The sequence below is a fragment of the Squalius cephalus genome (genome assembly GCF_949319135.1).
Source record: "Squalius cephalus genome assembly, chromosome: 15".
In the NCBI taxonomy this organism is placed as follows: domain Eukaryota; kingdom Metazoa; phylum Chordata; class Actinopteri; order Cypriniformes; family Leuciscidae; genus Squalius; species Squalius cephalus.
The window spans coordinates 6,352,293-6,375,228 of NC_137136.1; the positions used below are offsets into that span (position 1 = coordinate 6,352,293).

Consider the following 22,936-nt stretch of genomic DNA (forward strand, 5'->3'; position numbering starts at 1 on the left):
GGCGGCAGGGAGTGGTATCCTCTGTTCTTGGCGTCGTCGACAGTGGAGAACGCCAGAGAAACAGAAGATCGTGTCCTGGCCGAAAAAGGGGAGCTCCAAGACTTAGCGACTTCTTCGTGAAGCTCAGGAAGAAAGGGCGCTGGCTTGGATGCAGGCGAAGTGCGCTCCCCGGGCAGGAAGTAGCCGTCCAGCCAGTTGTGAGCGGGCTGCTCAGGCGTAACCCAATCGAGGCCGAGGCTCGCCGTGGCCTGAGTGAGTACGCGTATGAGCTCCGCCTCAATGCTCGCTCTCTTTCCCGTCCAAGCACGGGCAGGGGGCGCGAGACCCTGCGAGCTTTGGCGGCTGGGAGAAGGTTCCGGGATTCGTTGAGCGCGGCGCTTTTTACGGCGCGGCACTACAGCAGGTGTGGGCGCAGTCTCGTTGAAAAATGCCAAGCGAGTCCTCAGAGTCGCTATGGGCAACGGCTCGCAGTGAGGGCAGCCGCCGTCAGCGAGCGCGAGAGCTGCATGTTCTTCACCCAGGCAGGAAACGCAAACCACGTGGCGGTCCCCGTCGCTGAGTGTGGCTCTGCACGAGCCGCAGGAAGGTATCTTTAAAAAGACGCGAGCTCTTTTAGTCAGTGTGTGTCGCGCCGGCGAACACACACACAGTGCAGAGAAAAAGGATATAGGCGCCGGATAGCGCAGCAGGAAGGCGATGAAGGCGGCGCGGCCAGCAGCTTCTCGACTCGTCCCGCTGAGATGCTTCTTCGAACAGCGCGGCTTCTTCTCGGATCCAGCGATGTGAGTTGCTTCACTGAAGGAAGCGAAGCGCCCTCATTGGGTATGACGTCACTCTAGGTCTCGCTCGATAGGCTCAAGCAGTTGCCAGCAGACCAGCCAATAGGCGCGCGAGCTGTCTCGCCTATGCCTGTATGCTGCAGCAACGCGTTTTACATTAATACAAAATTAAGGATAATTTTTTGGCTTCAGTATTCTCATAGAAAAGGATTTTCCCCTAGCGTATTCTACGCAGTACGAGAGAATCTCTCGTAAGAGAACTAATCGTGGTATTGATATATTAAGAGATAGATCCATCTATAGAACAATGGCTAGGAAAACTAACTTTACCGGGCTCCGAGAGCCCTCTAGTGGTCGGGAGAATTTCCGTTGTGTTGTGGCTTTATTTCGTTGTGTTGTAGATTTTCCGTTGTGTTGTGGCTTATTTCCGTTGTGTTGTGGCTTTATTTCGTTGTGTTGTAGATTTTCCGTTGTGTTGTGGCTTGTTTCCGTTGTGTTGTGGCTTAATTTCGTCGTGTTGTGAACTTATGTTTGCTTTTTAAATTCCGTTGTGTTGTGTACTACTGGGCCACCGTAAGGGATCTAAAATGTATTTATTTTGATTTATTTTACTTTTTTTTTTTTTGCTGTAAATACCTAATGTTTAAGTTAAACTTTTGTCAATACGTCCATATTGTACGTTTCATCATCTATCCAAACATACAAAAATGTATGTTTTGTACCTGTAAATGTTACGTATTAATACCTACATATTAATGAGACCAGGCTGATCTATCTATCAGGGGCCGTTCATCTGAGGAGGCAAGGCAGTGCTTATTCAAAAGAATTGGATGAGAAAAGAATCCACAGTGCAAAAATAAAACAATTGAAAAATATGACATTAAAAAGTGTGTAAATCACTCATTTTCTAAAGTGACACTGTTTGACAGCGACACCAGGGGTTAAAGTTACAGCGGATTGCAGCGTCTCTCTTGTGTGGTGTCTCAGACAGTTTAACACCTACACCTACTTGAGAATTTATGAGAAGTGAATTTCGTCAGACAAGCAAACAACCAAAAATACCACAATGATTGTTAGTTCCCAGTGATCAATCAACTTCAACATAAGTAAAAAACTTAGTCAAATACCCAAATCGGGATTTGATGAACAGGAACCTGACAGGAGGAACCAGAAACATAAGGAAAGATTTAAAAAAGAATTTATAAAAACATGCTCAGGATTCATTAAATCATCTCCATATGTCTCCTGGTATTCATTTTCCTGAACTCATGAAGCTACATGTTGATTCCAGCAAGTGGCGTCTGCAGTCAAACTAGAAAAGTTCCAGTAAACAGGAATTCTGTGCCAAAATTCTCTCACTCCTCCCCTTACAGTACAACACAACCCAGCTACCAGTAACCAGAAGAGGAGCTTGACACACATAACAAGTCAATCTTCACCCTACTACACACCAGGGACAGACGTACAGATCCTTCTTATTCCTTCAGGGCTGCAGGAAAAATATCAAAGAGAAACATGGATCCCAAAAAGTCTCCAATGGAAGTAGGGCAGCCTTTACTTCCACTGGAGCAGGACCCTCCAGAATACTCCATTGGATTCCCTCCCTCTGAGAGTTATAACAGCACTTCAGGTCAACCAGTGCAGCATTATGGAGCTCCGGCAGCATCTGGCCAGTACATACAAGGGCCATATCCAGGGCAGACTGTGGTCACTGTGCAGCCTCCAGTTAATGTGTCCTTCACTCCACTGACCAATCCAGAGCCAGATTACCTGTGCTATTCCATCTTTACCCTGCTGTGCTGCTGCATACCTCTGGGATCGGCTGCTCTTGTTTACTCCATCACAGTAAGTATTGGTTCATACACCTGTCTCACCTCGCTTAGCACATTTACAAATGATAGGCCTACTCTTCAAAATAAATAAATACTTGTTAAAATTATATAAGGACATATATTGTTTAATTAAAGTGTTTGTAGAACTCAAAAGAATCAAAGTGAAACTGATACAGACAAGACAGTCAAAATAATGAGGCAATTGTTGTAGAATATTTACCAAGGTTTATATTTCAGTGTTAAAATACTTCAAAAAGTCTTTATTGTTTACATCCTGTGTTTTTAATGATCGTTTAACGTCATGGATCAAGGTTGAATTCAAATCTCATTCCGAGTTTGCCTTTCGAATCAACATTGATATTGTGACGTTGTTTGAACCTCTGTTTAAAATTTCAGCGTTGTATTTTTAGTAGCCTATGCTGTTAACGTTTTTACATCTAGGCCTATTTATTAAATTATGTTTTACGGCTTCCAGTTATATCATTTCTAAAGGAACGGTGTGGCTCGCTGGATCAAAGCAACTTTGGAATCGCTGTAAATTTACTCCTTAGGTCCTTTCTCCCTTATAAGTAAAAAAAAAAAAAAACCTTCCTAAGCTGCGTTCCAGTCCAATATTGTCATGCCCTTCACTCGCTATCTTCCCTCCGTCTCGTTCACTCGGATGTACGTCATTGCTTACGTTGCACGAGTGCCAACTACTGGCGGAAACTGCGGCGGGCTGAACTGGAATGTCCTAAGCATAGACAGTAAAAGAAAAGCCCTTGATCACTTGGAATCAGCTATGGAGTTGATTTATTATTTGCATTTTTTTTTTCCTTTAAGAATTTGTGTAATGCAGCATACAAATGTTTATAGGTGTGTTTGGGTTGTTTTAAATAAAAAAAAAATATATAATTAATATATCATAGAGTTGTTTGTTGTGGTGATGATTAGATGAGATCTGTGGGGACGTCACAATCATACTGCATTGTGGGACATATAGGTGCCTGAAGTGTAGCCTACTTTTGAAGTAGACTCGCTCCCTCGGTCAAAATCGAGGGAACGAGGGTCTGTCCATATAAACTTCCCTCGTCCACTTCACGAAGTGGAACGCACTTCAAAATGGCGGCAGGGATTCCCCCGAGGGGAAGTGCTTAGGGAAGTTCGCAAGTGCGTGTCTAAAAGTGGACTGGAACGCAGCATAGGACTCCAGTCCTGACACTGCTACCGTTACTAAAACTGAGGTTACTACTGGATTCAACCAGGGGGCGCACTGCCATTGTAAAAAACTCTGTCCTTCAGATTATGAGACATTAGACTGAGGTCTTAGCTATGTGTGGATGTTAAAGTAAAAAAATTTTTAAAAAAATAAACCCTTAAAAAACACATCAATTTAATGTTTTATATTTCATAGTGAAACTGGATATTCAGTGAAAATAAGTAAGGGACAGTGACAGTATGAGAATGATTTAATGCCCAGCCTGTCATCACAAAGGGTTTTGTCTGTAGGCCTATCAGCTGTGCCAAAATAAATGTGTTTTTGTAAATTCCCCACTTAAGGCAAGGCAGTGAAGGCACCACACGTGAATAGGGGTAAAAATGCCACCAATTGATTAATCACAGTAAAGACAATCGTTTTCAGAAAGTTTCAAATGAGGCTTTAAATATCCACTGGTTTGCATTAGAACAGATACATGAACATTAAATAAAGCCAGTTTTTTGTTTTCCATGAATCAGAATGCCTGAAGGAGATTCAATTTAAATGTCTCATTTGCTATTGTTCACTCAATAGTATATTTAGGGCCCAAGCCCTAAGGGGCGAGGGGCACTATTGTTTTCCTTAGGCTGGCCACACACTTGAATGTTTGAAAAACGCATGCTCTGTTCAATGCTAAATTGCGAGCGGATTTTTGATATCTCGAATGGTTTGGCCATGGCTAGGCAATGAATATAAGGCGAAAAAATGGCTCTATTTTAACTACTGCCTGCTCCAATAGATGTCATACGATTCACACCAAACTTTCTCAACATGATTCCAATATATTGAAGATGCTAAATTGCGAATGGGTATTGGAAATCTCAAATGGTGTTGACATGGCAAGGGATTAAAGGAATGACAAAAAGGGAAACTGGAAGTTTCTCATATCTTCTAAATAATAAATGATATACCATTTATTCCTATATAAAATGATACAAATAAAAAGTAAAAAAAAAAAACACACACATTTGAATCTTTTTTTTTATAATGTATTATGTGCAAGTTAAAGATATGCAGATTTCATGATATCTAGTTGAAATAAATAAATAAAACAAAATGTAATATACAGTATAACCACTTTTATTTTACACTCTTGATAGTTCAGAGTTTAAGCCTTTCATTGCTGTGTGGTTTTGCCTGATCATTACAAGACTTTTGTCATTGGTGACTTTCAAATGAGTGTGAAGTTATCATTTGCAGCTCAAAATTATGACATGAAATTAATCTAAATTTAAATGATCTCATGGATGTGGCTGTTGTGGTTCATGGTCATAGTTGCACCAGCTCGCTACAGTAAATGATAATATTATCAGCTAATATTCAAATGTTTTTCACATAGTTATTTTAGATTTACCCGCTTTAAATGCACATTGCCCACCATGCACAGTTGTCCTAAAGCCACTGGGGTGGTGGTGGCACTGGGGCTTGGGCCTGTCATCGCTGCTTGCAGCTATATTTATTATCTTGGTTTTAGTTATTTTATTATTTTGGCCAGTTAATCTAGTTGTAGAAACTTTTAAAAACAGACTTGAAGGTAGCAAAATCTAGTGGAAATGCTATAATGCACACCAATCACTGATGTTTAAAAACTCTGATATGTTTTGTGATTTTTTTTTTTTTTTTCAGTAATATATTTGGTTTCACATTTTATTCTTAGTTGTTCACTGTTAGAGTTGCTTTTGTGTTTTCTTATTGTGTTTATATTCTGACCTGTGTAGAACTTTGATTTGATTTTATGCATGTCATTTAAGAAAGGTTCTATATCAAGATTTGTAATATTATTGTATTTTACTTTCACAGACTCGGGATGCTAACACGTTTGGACACCAACCAATAGCAAGCAGAAACTCCAGAATGGCTCGCATCCTTAACCATGTCAATGTTGCTATTGGCCTCCTCTTCTGGTTGATCGTTGTCATCTATGTCATTCTTGCTGTCATCGCAGTTTCAAACCTCCGTAACTATAGACCATAAGTGTAAGAAATATTATGGTAGGACAAAAGAAAGTTATACAAACGTGAACACATAATTTTTTGAATACACAGGCATTTGGTGGTCTGCTTTTAAATGTTAGTGTTGCTCAAGTTATTGGTATGAGAGGTGTAAGACTCCAAATGTGTAAGGAGCTCCATCTATAGGGCCAGTGAGGAATGATTCATAGATTTCATGCAACTCATCTGCCTTATTTTATTTACATAATGTTTTTTTAAAGTTTATTATTGTATTTTTAAAACAATGAAAGCTTTGACTGTAAATGTATCATCAGATAAAACATTTGTTAACATTAACATTTTTATGTTATATCATAAAACTTTGGTAATCAATAATAAATGTAACATTATGAGTCTGATGTCGTATTTTATCAAACTTTAAAAAGTATCTGAAAGTACAAATATAATCAGTAAGTTTTCCACACTTACGGTACATGTTCTACTGTCTTTAGTTCAGTTTTATATTTTTCTTCCACTTCTTGTTCTTATTACAATTATAACCATTTTTAATCCAAGGGTGGCAGTCTTTACAATAAAAGTGCATCCGTCTGTCTCTCAGACTGTCTGTAAGTATAAAATACTTTAATATTAACCAAATATTTGTTCACAAAAAGCAGAATGCACAAGTTAAGGTACCAAAATTCAAACAGTAGTTTTGGCCAACAAAGTCGGCTAAGCCACGTGGGCTCAGGAGTACTTTGGAGTACGTTTTCACTTAACACTGTCTGACGCTGCATCAAGAAATGCAACTTGAATCTCTGTTACACAAGGAGAAAGCTATACATCTGTTCAATGCAGAGATGCTGCCGAGTTCTCTGGGCCCGAGCTCATCTTTCTTTTTTTTGATTGGCTGATAAGTGGCAGACTTGTCTAAGAATTCCAGAGGAGATGCGCTTGATTCCTGCCGAACAGTAAAAGAAGTCCCAGCAGTTTTGAATGAGTTGGCTATACAAAAAAAATATGCTAATGTTCTTGCCTTCGCCTCATTGATAGCTCGCAGTCGAATTGTATTGCACTGGAAGTCTTCTAAATCTCACTGAGGGTTATGACTGTTCATGTTTGTGTCCACCCTTAGTAGCTGTAAAAAAAGAAAAAAGGAATGTATAGCCTACATTTATTAATATTGTTGTAATTTTTTTATATAAAAAAACAATTAAGCTGGTTGGTGAAAACATTGGAAATATTTTATTTGTTCTTTTGTCAGTTAAATAAAGGTTAAAGTGACAAATCAGATTCTTGATTTTATTTCGTTTTACAAAATGTAACAACTTTTCTGGAAATGGGGTTGTACATAATGTATAATTATTAACGTGTAGGCCTATATTTATTAATTCTTTTAAAAATGATGATTAGTTTAATTATTATAAACGCAACCAGTGTAAACCACATTAACATGTATTGTATTAATAAAACGTCTATGAAACAGCAAAGCTGGCATTGAGGTAAGGTTATGAAGGCTATAATTAGGCCTGCAATGTAAAAATAATACAGCTATTACTTTTTACTAAAGTAAGCTACAATTAGGGTAAAATAGCCTATGGCGTTATATTTAATGCGACAGCTTGGTTAGCTCTCATGCGGTGTAGGCTACTATTTGGTTCACTCCATGCTGATAGTGCACTCAACTCATCCACCATGGATTAGTGAATGAGTGCGCGATTTTAGAGACAACAACATAGAGTCATCATCATCACTACTAAGTGATGCAAACCTGTAATAATCCATCCAACTATATTTCCTTTTGTAACAAGTTCACATGTTCACCACACGAGGTCGCCATGACGTTCGTTCTCTTTCAACCATAAAAAGACCAAACGCGTAAATAAGCAAATATGGAACACCAATTTTTGTTTAGTTTGTATGTTTAATTTGATATTTTTCAGTTGTATAGACACCCCGCCCACCGTCCCTCTCTCTGCAGCACGCGCCGACTCTCACGTATCTGCATTGATTCTGCATCCGCTCGCCACCATTGTCAAGGTCACGTGTTACTGCGTGGCGTGCGTGCGGAATTCCACACTTTCCTCATCCTGACGTTACATTCATGAACGCTCATTTCTGATTTTTCATAGTGACTACGGACGTTCGCCATAATATCCAATAGGAGACAATGAGGTTTATGTTAAACAAATTAATCCCAAATGCATGCCATGTGAGCACGTTTTTTCATTTTTTGATAATTAAATGAAAACAAACTGGATGTAATTTTTTTTTTTTTTGTCAACTTAGTCAAAGACAAAGTATGTGATTTTTTTCCTTGGCACGACTGTAAGCAGAGTGAAACAGAATTTTCCAGAATTTCTATCTATCTATCTATCTATCTATCCTTAGTATCTAAAAGTTCAAGTTCACATTTATTTCTATAGCACATTTAAAACAACCTTGGTTGACCAAATTGCTGTTGGCCAGTCATTTCAAAAGATATGAAAATTATTTTACCAAACATAAACGTACATTTAATTTAGCAATGCTTTGAAAGTATGAATCAACAAGTTATTACACAAGTTGTTATTATTATTACTGAGCATAATGTAGCCTATGATCTTTAATACTGGGTCTGTTGTCCTTCCTTTCATTAAGCTTTCAGAATTCAGCTTTCAGAGGGGAAAACGTCAATTATAAGTAACATCGTGTGATGGTCAGATAATACAGTTCATGCATTTTCTACCGTTTTATTTCGCATTTTGGAAGTCTATCAGATCTATACATCTCCGAATTGCGCATATGATTCAGGCATGCAAGTATCCGCTGTATGTCCTTGTATAGCATCGTATTACCCAGTCTCCCATTAGCATTTCCATAGCATTCGTGATAGATGGCTCGTATACGCTTATTATACGAACACGACGTGACGTCAGGTTGCCATGGCAACCACCCTCGGTGGCACGTGTCTGGTATAAAATGGTGCGGCATTACGCGGAAACTGAGCAGAAGCCGCAGCAGCATCACTGAAGGAGGTGAGTTCTTCCTCATAGGTCTACGCCATTATTAGGTCGAATTATTTGATTGTGAAATGTCTTACACTTATTAAACTTTTTCAAGATGACGTTTAGATTTTCAGGATGTTGTTTACTGCGTTTGGGAAAGCGGTTACATAATCCTTCCGTTTCTGCGTGATGCACGAATATAGGGAGGCCTTAGGCGTGGTGCATTCATACATTGCATCCGACATTATGCACATGTTCCAGAATTGTATTACAAAATATAAAAAATAAATTTCATTCATAATAAGTTTTAGGATCTTTTGTAGCAAATAAATGTTGAAAAATGACGTACCTTGCGCTCGCGATGGTCTCATTGCGTCACATCTTTCCAGAATGTACCATCTGCTAAAGATGCTGCGAAATAGGGGGAGGAAATCATTTAATTCGTTTTTTTTCTTCTCGAAACGCGACTGTGTCGTTCGAGCGCATTTTTGGAGGTCTTATTTGAGTCAATAGTTAGTTATATTTATTCAACATACTGATATTAACAAATAATGAATGAAGATGGAAACGCACTCCCCCTTTTTTTGAACATAAAAGTAACTGTTTGCGCTCTAATGCATATAAAAGCAGATAAACAGAAATGATGTCCGACTCAAAGGACATCACTCGCATCATGAAGGTTACATGAGCCGTCAAGGTCAAATATGATATAACGTCTTGCGATTAATCAACATGTCTTTCTCATAACAGTGGCGTTGTGAATGTTTTGTACGAGAATATAAATATGCCAGGGCTTTTACCAGTATTTTAAAGTAAATTTGCACAGGACACAGTTGGCACGGTGAGAATCATGGGAGGTTGTCTCCCTCATGTACGTGACTGGAGTCGTGTTTCGATGCTGCAGTGGCGAACATGACTCAGATCTGAAAACCTATCATGAGTAAAACTGAACTTCACTATTGGCTTTTATAGTCATTTCCTGGACATGCTCTGATGAATAAAACACATTAAACCAGCCTCCGGTGGTTTGCTAGTTTTAGCTGGTTTAAGGTGGTTTCCCAGCTGTTAAACCAACCAGTAGACCCATCTGAACAGGTTTAGGCTGGTTTAAGATGTGTTTCAGTAAGTTATGCATTTTATTCACTATTATGCTGTGATCATTTATCATAAATTATGTTACTCATAATGCTCGTGCAATTTGAAGACTGTAGGATGAAATAGGCTATATTATGTGTATGCGAGGAGTCTCCATCCCTCCTTATTGACCTTCTGCAGTCTGACTCTGCAGTTGCCATTGGCAACAAGAAGGGCCTTCAGCTGGCAATTTATGTCACTTATAGTGGATGTTGCCTTATACCAGGCAAACTTGGGTGTTCATACTATGATGTGAAAAAGAAGCCTATATAAATTTAACTGGGCATTTGATGGCCCATTGCGCTGATTTATTCATCATGACATCTCAAGTGGCATTGATGTTCACTGGTTTGACACTTGTGTCTGCCTCATCAAAATTGTCCAGATGGCGCACAGGTCAGACAAATGTACAAAGAGCAATGATTTAACAAAAAATTCTTGATTTGTGCATTGTCATACAATGAATAGTCTAAAATAGTTTTAGAAAATGTTTAATATTACAGGAATGCGCTACAGTACAGTCATGCAGACTGTGCATTGGTTGTTTTTTTCCTCAAGGGTTTTACAGGGTCTAATTAGCGCCCTTGGAGTTTACAGTAAAATACCATTCCCTTCTCAAACATGTCCTAAAACAGAGCCAAGAAGGGGAACAGTGGGTTGCAGTGTGGGGTAATTTAATTTTCTTACATCATACCAAATGCTACTAAAGCCAAATGTGACAATTGGCACACAAATATACCCCTAATGTTAGACATTTATGTACTAGACTAGTTAAAGTGCTTATCTGTTCTCTGGAAACATGTGTTCCTCTGCTTCTATTGTCTGGCTGGAATGACACAGCACTTCCTCAGGATGCCTTATAGGCACACCACCAGTAATACAATACTACTCTACTCAATATCTTAATATTGGTCATTTTAATAATAAAAACGAGGGTCCAAAACCCTTTTCTTTTGTCATTAGTTGCTTGCTATTTTTTCTGAAGTGACATTTTGAAGTTCCTGTTTCATTTTGTGCCACACAGCATTAGAATTTTCAACTTAAATGACTGTATGTGTGTCCCAGAAAAACTGTCCTGGTTACACTCGTCCTCGTGTCCTTGTTCTGTCACTCAGGGTGTTTTTGGTCAGAGAAAATGGCAACATGCTGGGTCAGATTAAATGCTGTCCTCTTGTTTCTAAAAGAGAAGGTGTGGCAGTGTGGTTAGCCAAGACGTGCTTCCTACTGCATCCGGAGATTGAGCAATCCTGTCAAATAGAGCAAAATGAATACAGAGAGAGACTAAAACAACATAATAAAAGACACTTATAAAAACGATATTGTAACATAATCACAGTAATGACTATAAACAATTATTCAGTCAAATAACATAGTTTATTGTAGGCATTTTATGGTAGGCAAGAGCATTATGGTTACTTTAGATCTACACCATGAATTCAGCAATTAAACATATTTTTAAACAAAACAATTGTAGCTGATTTAACGGCTTCTACAAAAGCTAATGCCTTTGCTTTAAGTCGTAATGTTACAGAAGTAGGGACAGATCTTTTCCTCCATATTGTGACAGTGAAACAAATTATCGAAAGAGAAAAAAATGTAGGGCGGGTTTGCAGTCGATTGCAAGAAAGGGGTGGGGTTTAAGTGGACTAAATGATTGGAGAAGTCCGGCATACATTACCAGAAAATTTGTTTCACCGAAAGATCGAGTTGTGACATTTTGATTAAAAATAAAAATTTTAAACATGATAAATCATTCCCAATAAAGGTGCATTTACACGGGGGCGTCGACGCTTGATGGAGGGCGTGTTTGAAGCGTGGTGCTGACGCAACTGTCATAGTGACAACAGCCAATGACATTACTTTTCTGGTGTTGCATGAACGCAATTGGCTAGCGTCTGCACTAAGGTATTTGCATAGGCGTTCTAATTGGCTGACGCCTGTGTTGGCGATTCTTCCGCAAGCAACGCCAGTGATGCGACGCAACTGAACCCACAATTCAGTTCGGCAACTCACAACGTCGCCCATTCAAAGTAAATAAGAAACGTTAACGCAGACGCTCTGTGCGAATGCAGCGTTAGATCAATAACATCCATTTATAAAAGAGATAGGGTGAATTTCCATTTCATGCCAACTTATATCTCGAACTTATAGAAGGTCTGTCTAATAGATTTATAAATTTTTCTATGTTGAAAATGAATGGGATATTTACTTGACTGTTGCAGTCTGGTGATGATGTGTGATCACAGGTGTTTGCATAGGGTATTTATCCAATCATATTATGGAGCCAGAATGAATAATAATTAGAAAATTTGCATTTAATGTTTAGCATCATGTTACACATGATATGCACGTGACAGCGTTGGTAAGACTGAGAGACTCTAAACAGAACAGTGGGGGAATTGAATTTAGGGTCAGTTCAGAGGTGGGTGTGTCATTTGATCCAGGTCTAATTGGAGACAGCAGGCTTTTGGCAGGAAACCAGTTTCCATCATTGACTCTGTTCCACTGTTCTTTTTGCCATTCAAATTTTCTAAGAAGACAAAAGAGGGTTATACTCATCTATTGACAAAAATGCATAGTGACACAATTTGCTGTGAATCAAATGAATCACACAACCAATCACCAAAATCAATCACTAAAATCAAAAATCCAAAGAAAAGAAGTCAGAGAAGAGGAAGGGAAACCAAAGATGCCGACATGGACATTGTTTTCAGGCACTGAATGACCTTGTCAACGTCATGTGATCAGTCTCTGGAATTTCATCAGATCATTTGACTTTGATTAATTTATTGATGATTTATTTGCTTGACCTCCATGCATGGGTCTAAAAGATTAATTTCTAAACTAAGCAAAGGCCACTTTGTCAAACAGTATTTGCAAAAAGATAAATAATTTCTGCACCAGCAGCACTTGCATATTAAATGTACCATTTTATCTTGAGGCTGAATCTGCTAGTCGGTCTGTCGATTTTAGTGCAGTGCATCCTGGGAGTCCTTAACCGCATTGAATAGGGGGCTTGGATTAGGATTACTCAGGCCGGTCAGGTGCAGCACATGGTTCACACACACATGGGCAGATTAGGAGATTACAGGGATGTCTTCAGTTTCGCACAGCCAGATGCAAGGACGCTCTGTCTTTATGCATGCTATGATAGACTGACTGAGCTTCCTTCTTTCATCATCACTAACATCAGCACATTTCCTGAATTATGTAACATTGCCATTGTATTGTAGCTAGTACTTTTCCTATTTTTATTGCTGTAGATGAAGTAGAGACCTAATCTAGATGTGACTATAATACACTGAAAAATTAAATAAATACTAAAATAGTTTGAACAATAAATGTATATATATATTTTTACACAGAATTTTATGCAAGCTTTTAAGACTGACATTTACAAGGACATTGGCATCAAAATAAGTCACCCTATGTCTAGATAGACATCAGCCCTTGTCTCATTTCACAGTGCCCTTGTGTTGTTTGAGATAAATGACCTGATTTCATCCAGTCTGGCGATGTGGGGCGTTGGTTGTGGTGCATTAGCTCACATTTGAGTTTAGGGTCAGTGCTCATCTTGTACAGCCAGCATTACACAAACAAGGACAAATCAAAAAGCAACTGATTCTTAATTCAAAGGGTGTTTTACACTAACTGAACTGAGTTTGATCCATCTGAGTGAGATGGTTTCAGGCAATTGGCCAGATGTTCACTTTGGGTTGATCGATCAAGGTGTCACTTTGATTGGTTGCTGTATTCTGAGCCTGAGGGGGATTTTTCAGTTTTCATGGAAAATGCCATTGCCGTTGGGAAATTAATTGCTCCGTGCTCGATAGTGAATGACTTTCCCATGCAGTTCTTCTCTATAAAAGCTGCTGCTGTAGTGTCCATCTCAAGATCATAACCTCATAATCTCATGGACATTTGTCCCTTTGGATTTAGCAATGAAACTTTACATGCACGGAACAGCATTTGTATTATTCTTCCGCATTCATGCTATGAAAAAACGTAAATTTTCCAACTTATGCAATTTAGGAAGGATTGATTTTATATCCATTGCAAACCGTGAACCATATCCCAGACTGTCTTTTCAAGCAGACCGTGAAGGTCATTTGTGGCCATTTCAATGGTGCACAGAGACAGAAATCAGGAGGGTAGATGAGGTCAAATCAATGGTGTCTATGGAAAACCTGTTCATTTGTCTCATTAATGACAGTGTGCATGGTTGTGCACTACTTGTCTTGATGAAAGTATAAACATGTGGACTCAAAACAAACCATAGCTCACTAAAACCCAACAGACCAGACATTTTACATCAACTATCCACATCTATGGGCTTTTAGAGAGCTATATTTTGTCATGAGTACTCGTATACAGTAGACATAAATCTTAAAATGTCAAACAAAGTGTAATGCCAAATGCATTTCTTTGGAGTTATTTTGTAAACAGGCATATAGTGTTTAAAATACAGCAATAAAGTAAGTCATTAGGGTGTTACTTTACGTCTAGCTGTAAAAACAGTGACGGCAGAAATCAACTTATTCTAAACATTTCTAAAGTAAAGACGTTACAGATTTAGATTTCCAGTTTGTGTGAAAAGGCACAACTAAATAAATTGAAAGTCACTTATATTTTTATCTGCATTTATATTTGTTAACTTTTTTCTTTTTCATTATATTTTAAATGAGTGAGTCACATCAAATGCAAATATATCCATTCCCTGTTGCGTTTAACTTCTCCTTATCCCTTTTTTGCTTAACAGTCATTATCCATATATGGCATGATGTAAAAATATTTGGTTCTGGTCCAGTTGTCAGGCTCAGATTACATAAGATCCGTCCTCACACACCATGCCATGCTTTTCACTCTAATAATAGAGAAAATTGCAAAGGATGTCAGGCATGTGACAACTTGCTGGTTTTTGAAACCCACAGTGAAGATTGTTTGGCAATGCATGTACATTCCCCCTTCCACCGCACTGCCAATATTTCAGCAGATTTCTGAACTTCCTGTGTACATATGAGGAAGTTTAAAGGATAACTGTCGCCAAAATGCAACCTAGGGTCTTTTTTTTAATCTACCTAAGGCAAACTTTCGTTTAAAAGCATAATTAGAATGGAAATGCCACTTTTTTTCCAACGTATGCCAACGTATTTTCGTTTTCGGTCAAATTTTGAATGGGAGTGCTTGGGGCACTTCTATGATAGCATCAAAAATCACTATTTTTTAAAATGTTAAGAATGCTCGACACAACATGAAACTTTGCTCGAAGTATCACCAGGGACTCTACACATGAACTGAGCATTGAGAACATTGTTTGTGAACACAGAGTTTACTAAAAAGAAAGATTTTGAACAACTCACTGTAGCTGTGTTCGCCGGCATTTTGACAGTCAAAAATAGTCAATCTCCGAATGTGAATGAACTGACTCTGAATTTTAGTATTGCTTCTTATATGAGCATCCTTTTTCAAATACAAGGTCAATATTGATTTTCACTAACGACAAAACAACAAATTATCCGTGAATTTATATGGAACTAAGCTTTTGGAGCTTTCCATCTTTACTCTCCTCCCTGTCACGTTGCATTCGGAGATCGACTATTTTTGACTGTCAAAATGCCGGCAGTTCCATTCCATTCTAATTATGCTTTTAAACGAGAGTTTGCCTCGGGTAGATTAACAAAAAGACCCTAGGTTGCAATTTGGAAACAGTTATCCTTTAAGGACAAATTGTAGAATGCATGACTTGCCACCCCTTGTTCTGCATGGAAAAAGGAGAATAAAAGACATGTCAAAACACAATGGACCTTCTGCTCTAGCAGGCTAATAAAGTATGCAGGTCCAGTGAGCACGAGGTTTGGACATTTCCCAGACAGAATGCCAATGGACCCGAAAACAATACAAACTTGAGAACAGTTCAAGCCTCCACCCACCATCCAGAACACCACACTGGCTCAGAGAAAGTTCTCGAATCCCACAAGCGGACAGACCACTAAGCTGCTAGTAAGGGTGGGCGGTACACTCCTAAAATGAAGATACAATATGCAAACAGTTTGTCACTGGGACAGTACCCTAAAAAGGTCTTCTTTGTACCTTTTTTCCCCTACTACTTTTAAGGCACTAATATGCATATTTTAGTCATAAGGTACAAAGTTTTACAATATATGATTAAAATCTTACATTAAGGAAATAAAATAAAAATTCCAAGTAAATCAATATCAGAGTAATACTGTAAATCATGAAATAGTTAAATTAGTTCAAGTTATTATTTTATTAAAATACTATTTACAAATTAAATGTACTCCATCTTATTTTATTATTTTCTCTTTATCTGTGGAAGTTGATGAGCACAAATCACAAGATGGGACTATTCAAAACGAATGACAATTCAGTACCAAAACAGCCTGACAGATAAGTGCAAAGTTGATGCTGTTGTTCTAAAAGCCTCCGTTGTTTTTGTCTTCTCTTATTTCAGGTTCAAAACCACAATCCACACTCTTGCAATAATGTCTGAGCTTTGCGTTGGAATCAATGGGTAAGTTCACTGATCTGATCTGTCATGACATTTGAAGGCTTTAACATATGACATTCAACATGACAAAATATAAAAAAATTTGATTGCATTATAATAAATATACTTGGAATTTTCTTAATTCAATAAAGTATTCATAAAAGTCATACTATTGGAAATGTTTTAATTGTATGAAAAAACTACTTCCACAACTTTTACGAACCTCATTGGCACTTCACTTGGGACACTGCTTTAAGGCCGGAGGCAGCGAGGAAGCTCACTAGGTTTTGGAACAGAGCTAATAATTTCATAAATAGAGATCATAAAAATGCAGATAGACAGAGAGAGAGAGAGAGAGAGAGAGAGAGAGAGCAAATGGCCTGAATCAGAATGATTACAAGGACAGGATTACCCAGGATGAGTTTATAGTCTCCATCCACTTCAGCACACACACACACACACACACATCTGCTGTATAGTTATGCAGGCAATGTGTCTTACCAGTCAGATTTCAACTGACAAACATGAATTATTCCTCTTACCTTTCATATGTTGATATATTTAAATAAAGCCATGTAGATATTCCTTGCACAGTCCTTCAGTGGAATGTTCCATCATGTTTCCTGCGGACAGACAGATGCAGAAGAATCTGTGAATCACAGATTGTGTGATTATGAAACATCGTAAATAACTCTGCTCTCTGTTTGTGTAGATTTGGCCGCATTGGCCGTCTGGTCCTCAGGGCCTGTCTGCAGAAGGGAATTAAAGTCACCGCCATCAACGACCCCTTCATTGACCTGCAGTACATGGTGAGATTCGCTGGAGCTCAAATGATCGGCATTGTGTAAAGCGCCAGCCAAGTTAAAGAAACATATAAACCTGCATGTAGTGTTTTTAGAGTGAGATTTTAGATGCTTTCAAACATGCAGCTTTTGCTGTGAATTTAATGGGATTTTTCAGCATCTATTATTAAAGCTACCATGAAATTGGACTTGTGTCAATTTTTTGAAGAATATACCTGGTCTTATTGTGCACATTTTATTGAACAGTTCAAAGAAAAAATATGTAATGTATAAAAATATCATAATTGATCAAATAATTTCTACCTCTGAAATGACTTTCGGAAGATGTCAGAAACCCCTCTTATTTTTCTACCCATTTTCATGATCCAGTCAATTCCCAGTAGACAAAATTAATTCCCAAAATGCATTTTTCCTGTTGTATATCCGGTTAAACGTGGAAATACTTCAGATTACAATGTACACCGTTCAAATGTTTGGAGTCAGTAAGATTATCTTTAAAGAATTTCATACTTTTATTCAGCAAGGATGCATTAAATTGATCAAAAGTGACAGTAGAGACATTTATAATGTTGCAAAAGATTTATATTTAAAATAAATGCTGTTCTTTTCAACTTTCTGTTCATCAAAGAATCCTGAAAAAAAAAAAAATCATGGTTTCCATCAATATTAAGCAGCAACTGTTTTCAACATTGATAATAATAATAAGAAATGTTTCTTGAACAGCAAATCAGCATATTAGAATGATTTCTGAAGGATCATGTGACACTGAAGACTGGAGTAATGATGCTGAAAACACTAGAGTGTATTAGCAAAAAAAAAAAAGTAAATATTACACATTTTCTTAAGTGAATGTACATTTTAGGTTATGCTTAGCTCCAAAATAAATTTGAATGAAATGAATCATAATATATTATACGACTATAGTATCTTCAATGACTTCAAAAGTCAAGAAAATTAATAAATCTTTCCCTACAGGTCTACATGTTCAAGTATGACTCCACTCACGGCCGTTACAAGGGAGAAGTGCACCATGAGGATGGAAAACTGATCGTTGATGGTCACTCCATCTCTGTGTTCCAGTGGTAAGTTTTATTAGTCTTATATATCATAGGAATGTAAGGATATAACTACAACCTTGACACATAGACAGCAAATATGTTGAAGTTCAGAGTAAATACTGTCATATTAGGAAACTTAGGCAATGTACATCATCCTGCCCACAGTATATACTGCATACTGGATACTATTAAAAAAATATTATTAACAGTATGGAGTAATGCACCAATAAAAGTTTCAAACATTGCATGTTTAATTCATTGCAATTATTTTGCATTTTTAATCCAATTTTAAACAAAATTTGCAGTTAATATGGTATTCATCACACTGGAAGTAGTGCATTGTGGGATATAGTACTGTTTCGGCAACTCGTAACTCGTGCTTATTTTATGCATATAAAAAAAATGTTATGCATACTGCAGAAATAGTACAAGGAGCATGATAGTATGCTATTTCAAGCATATCCTGTAGTGTTGTGCTAATTCTCTGACTTATTTGTACTTAGCATGAAGCCTGCTGAGATCCCATGGGGTGATGCTGGTGCCCTGTATGTAGTTGAGTCTACCGGAGTCTTCCTCAGCATTGAGAAGGCCTCAGTAAGTCTGCCTTTCTGCAAGATCTGGAATGATAATATGTAGCATCCAATGTTATTATAATACTGATATATTCTAAAATTCGTTCCCCATAGCTTCACATCCAGGGCGGCGCCAAACGCGTGGTTGTGTCCGCCCCATCACCTGATGCTCCCATGTTTGTGATGGGAGTCAACCAAGACAAGTATGACCCCTCCAGTATGACCATTGTCAGGTGAGCAAACTAAGCACTATGCATGTAAATGAGTTATTTAATGCATGCATGTTTAAGTTAATGACCTCATTTCTGTTTTGGTGCAACATTAGCAAATAACAAAAGTAACAAGTGTGTTTTTCTTGTTGAAAACATCACAGCAATGCATCCTGCACCACTAACTGCTTGGCTCCCCTGGCTAAAGTTATTAATGACAACTTTGGTATTGAGGAGGCCCTCATGGTAAGTTGATGCCTGGTGTGACGTGAGTCCTTATTTGAGTTGACATGAAACAGAAGTTGTGATAGTCTTTTCTTCCCTTTTGTGAGCTCTATAATCGAGTGAAACAGCATTTTGAATTTGATCTTGATTTTGACCATCTGGAATGGATGGATCATTGGATGGTTGTGGTTTGCTATTGGTTGATCTCATGTGAGTGACAGGTTGTCCCTGAGGGAGGGGAATTTATTCTGATTAAAGATTATGAGGGGATATGAATACAATCAAATAAAAATGTGCATGGACAAAACATTTATAATAAATACTGCAATATTCCATTGAAAAACATTTTATTTTAAAATATATAAAAAAATGGGCTGCATGAAAAATTGGCAAAAACTCATTTTGCATCTATTATGACATTGATTTCTATTATTATGACACTTTGCTGCTGCTTAAAAAATTAAGTCAAGATATCAGTGCTTACGGATAACATAATGTGTAAAATTCACATTTTGACTTGAAGCCCTGCCTATTCACTTTAAATGTGCTTAAAACTTAGCCATTTGTGGTTTAATAATCACACTAGGACATATCAGGATTTAATTTTGCTTAATTGTTCTGCATTTGTGTATTTACTCATTACTTACATTCAGAAGTTTGGGATCAGTGTTTTTGTTTTTGCATTAAATTGATCAAAAGTGACAGTAAAGGCACTTATAATGTTACAAACGATTTCGATTTTCAGCACAACTGCTTTCAACATTAATAGTAATAGGAAATGTTTCTTGACCAGCAAATCATCATATCAGAATGATTTCTGAAGGACACTGAAGACTGGAGTAATGATGCTGAAAATTCAGCTTTGCCGTCACAGGAATAATTTACATTTTATAAATATATTAGAATAGACAAAACATTTATTTTAAATTGTAATCATATTTTACAATATTACTGTTTTTACTGTGTTTTTGATCAAATAAATGCAGCCTTGTTGGGCATAAGAGACTTCTTTCAAAGAAAAATCTAATTTACTCCAAACTTTTGAATGGTAGTGTAAGTGTATGCGTCTTTCTCATTGTTTCTTTTCTTTACCTCTTCACAGACCACAGTCCATGCCTACACCGCCACACAGAAGACTGTGGATGGGCCCTCTGCTAAGGCCTGGCGCGATGGACGTGGTGCCCACCAGAACATCATCCCTGCTTCTACTGGCGCTGCCAAGGCTGTGGGCAAAGTCATTCCTGAGCTTAACGGGTCAGTAGTACAAGAAAGATCAATTGATTGAGTTTGATATCGATTGGAGAAGTTTACCTTCTCTCTTTATTTTGTAGCAAACTGACCGGAATGGCGTTCCGTGTGCCAGTCGCCGATGTGTCCGTTGTTGACCTCACCTGCCGCCTCACAAGGCCCGCCAGCTATGCTGCCATCAAGGAGTCTGTCAAGAAGGCCGCTCATGGACCAATGAAGGGAATTCTGGGATACACAGAGGATTCAGTAAGTGTTAACAGAAAAAATATTTTAGAATACCACAACTCGCATGCATATTTTCACATATAAGGGACAGAAATGGGTGTTTTGTTCATTCATTTTTGTTTTCTTTTAGGTTGTTTCTGCTGACTTCATTGGTGACACTCACTCTTCAATCTTTGATGCTGGTGCCGGCATCTCCCTCAATGACAACTTTGTCAAACTTATCTCCTGGTAAGCTAAAAAAAAATATAGCTTAAAATAGATGTAACTAGGGTTGGGCATAAGCTATATATTGAATAATACTTTTACAGTGTTTTTATTGATACATTAAAGTAAAAAATAATGACTTTTTATTCATTCATTTTATTCAATCTGTGAAAAACATGCCTTGACCTTGACTATTTTACTGTATTACATTTTTTGCATTAAACATGTTCTATGTATTTCGCTACAATGACTGCTAGGCCTAAATTATCATTATTATTTTTATTATTATTATTATTTGAAGTTGTTTCAGAGAAAACACAGTATAAAAATACTGAGGTCAAATGGCAGAAACATAATGAGATTTTTTTAAGATTGCTATTCAAAGCTATTTGAAGTTATAACTTAAGTGTGGCTGTGTTATATTCCAGTCAGCAGAAAAAGCAGTGCTCTAATATTCTTTTGTCTTTCTTTCTCACAGGTATGACAATGAATATGGCTACAGCCACCGTGTTGCTGACCTGTTAGTGTACATGCACTCCAAAGAGTAACTCGCCAAGTTTTGCGACAGCAGAAAGGCCCTACCATTCCTTCTTCTCAACACACTCAATTCATAGCTGAAGCCATAGTTTACACGCCTTAGCATTCCTGTTCCCACCTACGAGACTTTTCGTCTCTGTAGACGTCTGTGTGTGCGTGTTAGTTTCTTTTGACAGTATTTGTGTCAGTGTCGCTCCACAGGCATTGCTGTAGTTGTTGCCATTTTGGGTGTAATCACGTTGTGTTGGTGTAAAGAGAATAACTGATAAAAATGTTACATGAGGCTACTGTAATGCAGTTTAAAAAGAAACTAATTAAACTGTTTGAAAAAAACAAATGTGTTCCAGTCATTTTGTCTCTTATACGGTGTACTTATTTTCCATCATGGTAATAGTTTACTGTATCATAATTAATGCATGAATGCCTCTAATTTATCAACATATTGAAAACCTGTTGTGCACAATCTTCTGATAGTTTAATCACAATCTGATTGATAGTTCATACTTTTTAGTAAGTAAAAGTCCTTTTTGTATAATTCTAAAAACGTCACCCTCCAGGATGTGCTACGTGTTATTTTGCTGTGAAATCTTACTATTAATTAAATGTAACAATAACTTTTATATTGTTAGCAATATGCTAAGATGAACACTTACTGGACTGAAGCAAATTAGCGGTACTTAATTATCCATTTATATATATATATATATATATATATTAAAATCAAGTCAAAAATTATACAGCATGCTTTTGATTAACGTTTATTTGTTCATCTCTCAATCATTGTATTTTATTGCATTATATGCTTTGCCTTCCACAATAAAAACTACAGAGCTTTTATCTTAAAACATTTAAATATCAAATTAATTAGACATTATTGGGGAGATGTGTAATGTAAATCAATGATATATAGTATACTGCAACAGACGACTTACTTAAAATGCACTGTGTATATATATCACTTGTATACAGGGCTTGACATTAACTTTTTTGCTCACTAGCCTAATGTCAAGCCCTGTATACAAATGTGCATTATAAGTTGTCTGTTATACTATATCTCATTGATTTACATTACTATCTGAATTTCTTATTGTTTTGCCATATAGCAGCTGCGCCAAATTGCATATTTGTACTCAGTTTGGGGTTCTAAATGAAAGTGAAGTGGCCCTCAATTATGAGTCCCATTTTCACTATATCATACTATATGAGCCTTAAAAAACTGATACATATTATATAAAGCATAAAACACTTTTTTACGCAATTTTTTAAAAGATTAAAAATACTAATAGCCTATTTTAAAAATAAAAACGCTATAACTGTTTTCTGTGAAGTCGTCCTCCAGGCGGCGCGTGCATGACGCCTCAGAGAGATGAATCTCACTACAAATGTAACTAAACAACATGGGGTATATGGAATAAAGTAATACAGCCTAAAATATAAAACATGCAAT

The 22,936-nt window shown here is 37.4% G+C and overlaps 1 protein-coding gene and 1 long non-coding RNA gene across 2 annotated transcripts; both read left to right on the plus strand.

The window, feature by feature from the left end:
• Positions 1 to 1,411: 1,411 nt before the first annotated feature.
• Positions 1,412 to 5,688, plus strand: LOC307171914. The gene is made up of 2 exons (XR_013823619.1): positions 1,412 to 2,624; positions 5,649 to 5,688. It is a non-coding gene; the product is annotated as an uncharacterized lncRNA (long non-coding RNA).
• Positions 5,689 to 8,361: 2,673 nt separating this feature from the next.
• On the plus strand, positions 8,362 to 21,826 carry gapdhs (glyceraldehyde-3-phosphate dehydrogenase, spermatogenic). The gene is made up of 11 exons (XM_079893847.1): positions 8,362 to 8,796; positions 16,373 to 16,432; positions 17,121 to 17,217; positions 18,187 to 18,293; positions 18,773 to 18,863; positions 18,956 to 19,074; positions 19,215 to 19,296; positions 20,378 to 20,529; positions 20,607 to 20,769; positions 20,879 to 20,976; positions 21,431 to 21,826. Exons 2-11 carry the CDS (start codon positions 16,404 to 16,406, stop codon positions 21,498 to 21,500), a joined length of 1,008 nt encoding a protein of 335 aa, XP_079749973.1. The 5' UTR covers positions 8,362 to 8,796; positions 16,373 to 16,403; the 3' UTR covers positions 21,501 to 21,826.
• The last annotated feature ends 1,110 nt before the right edge of the window (positions 21,827 to 22,936 follow it).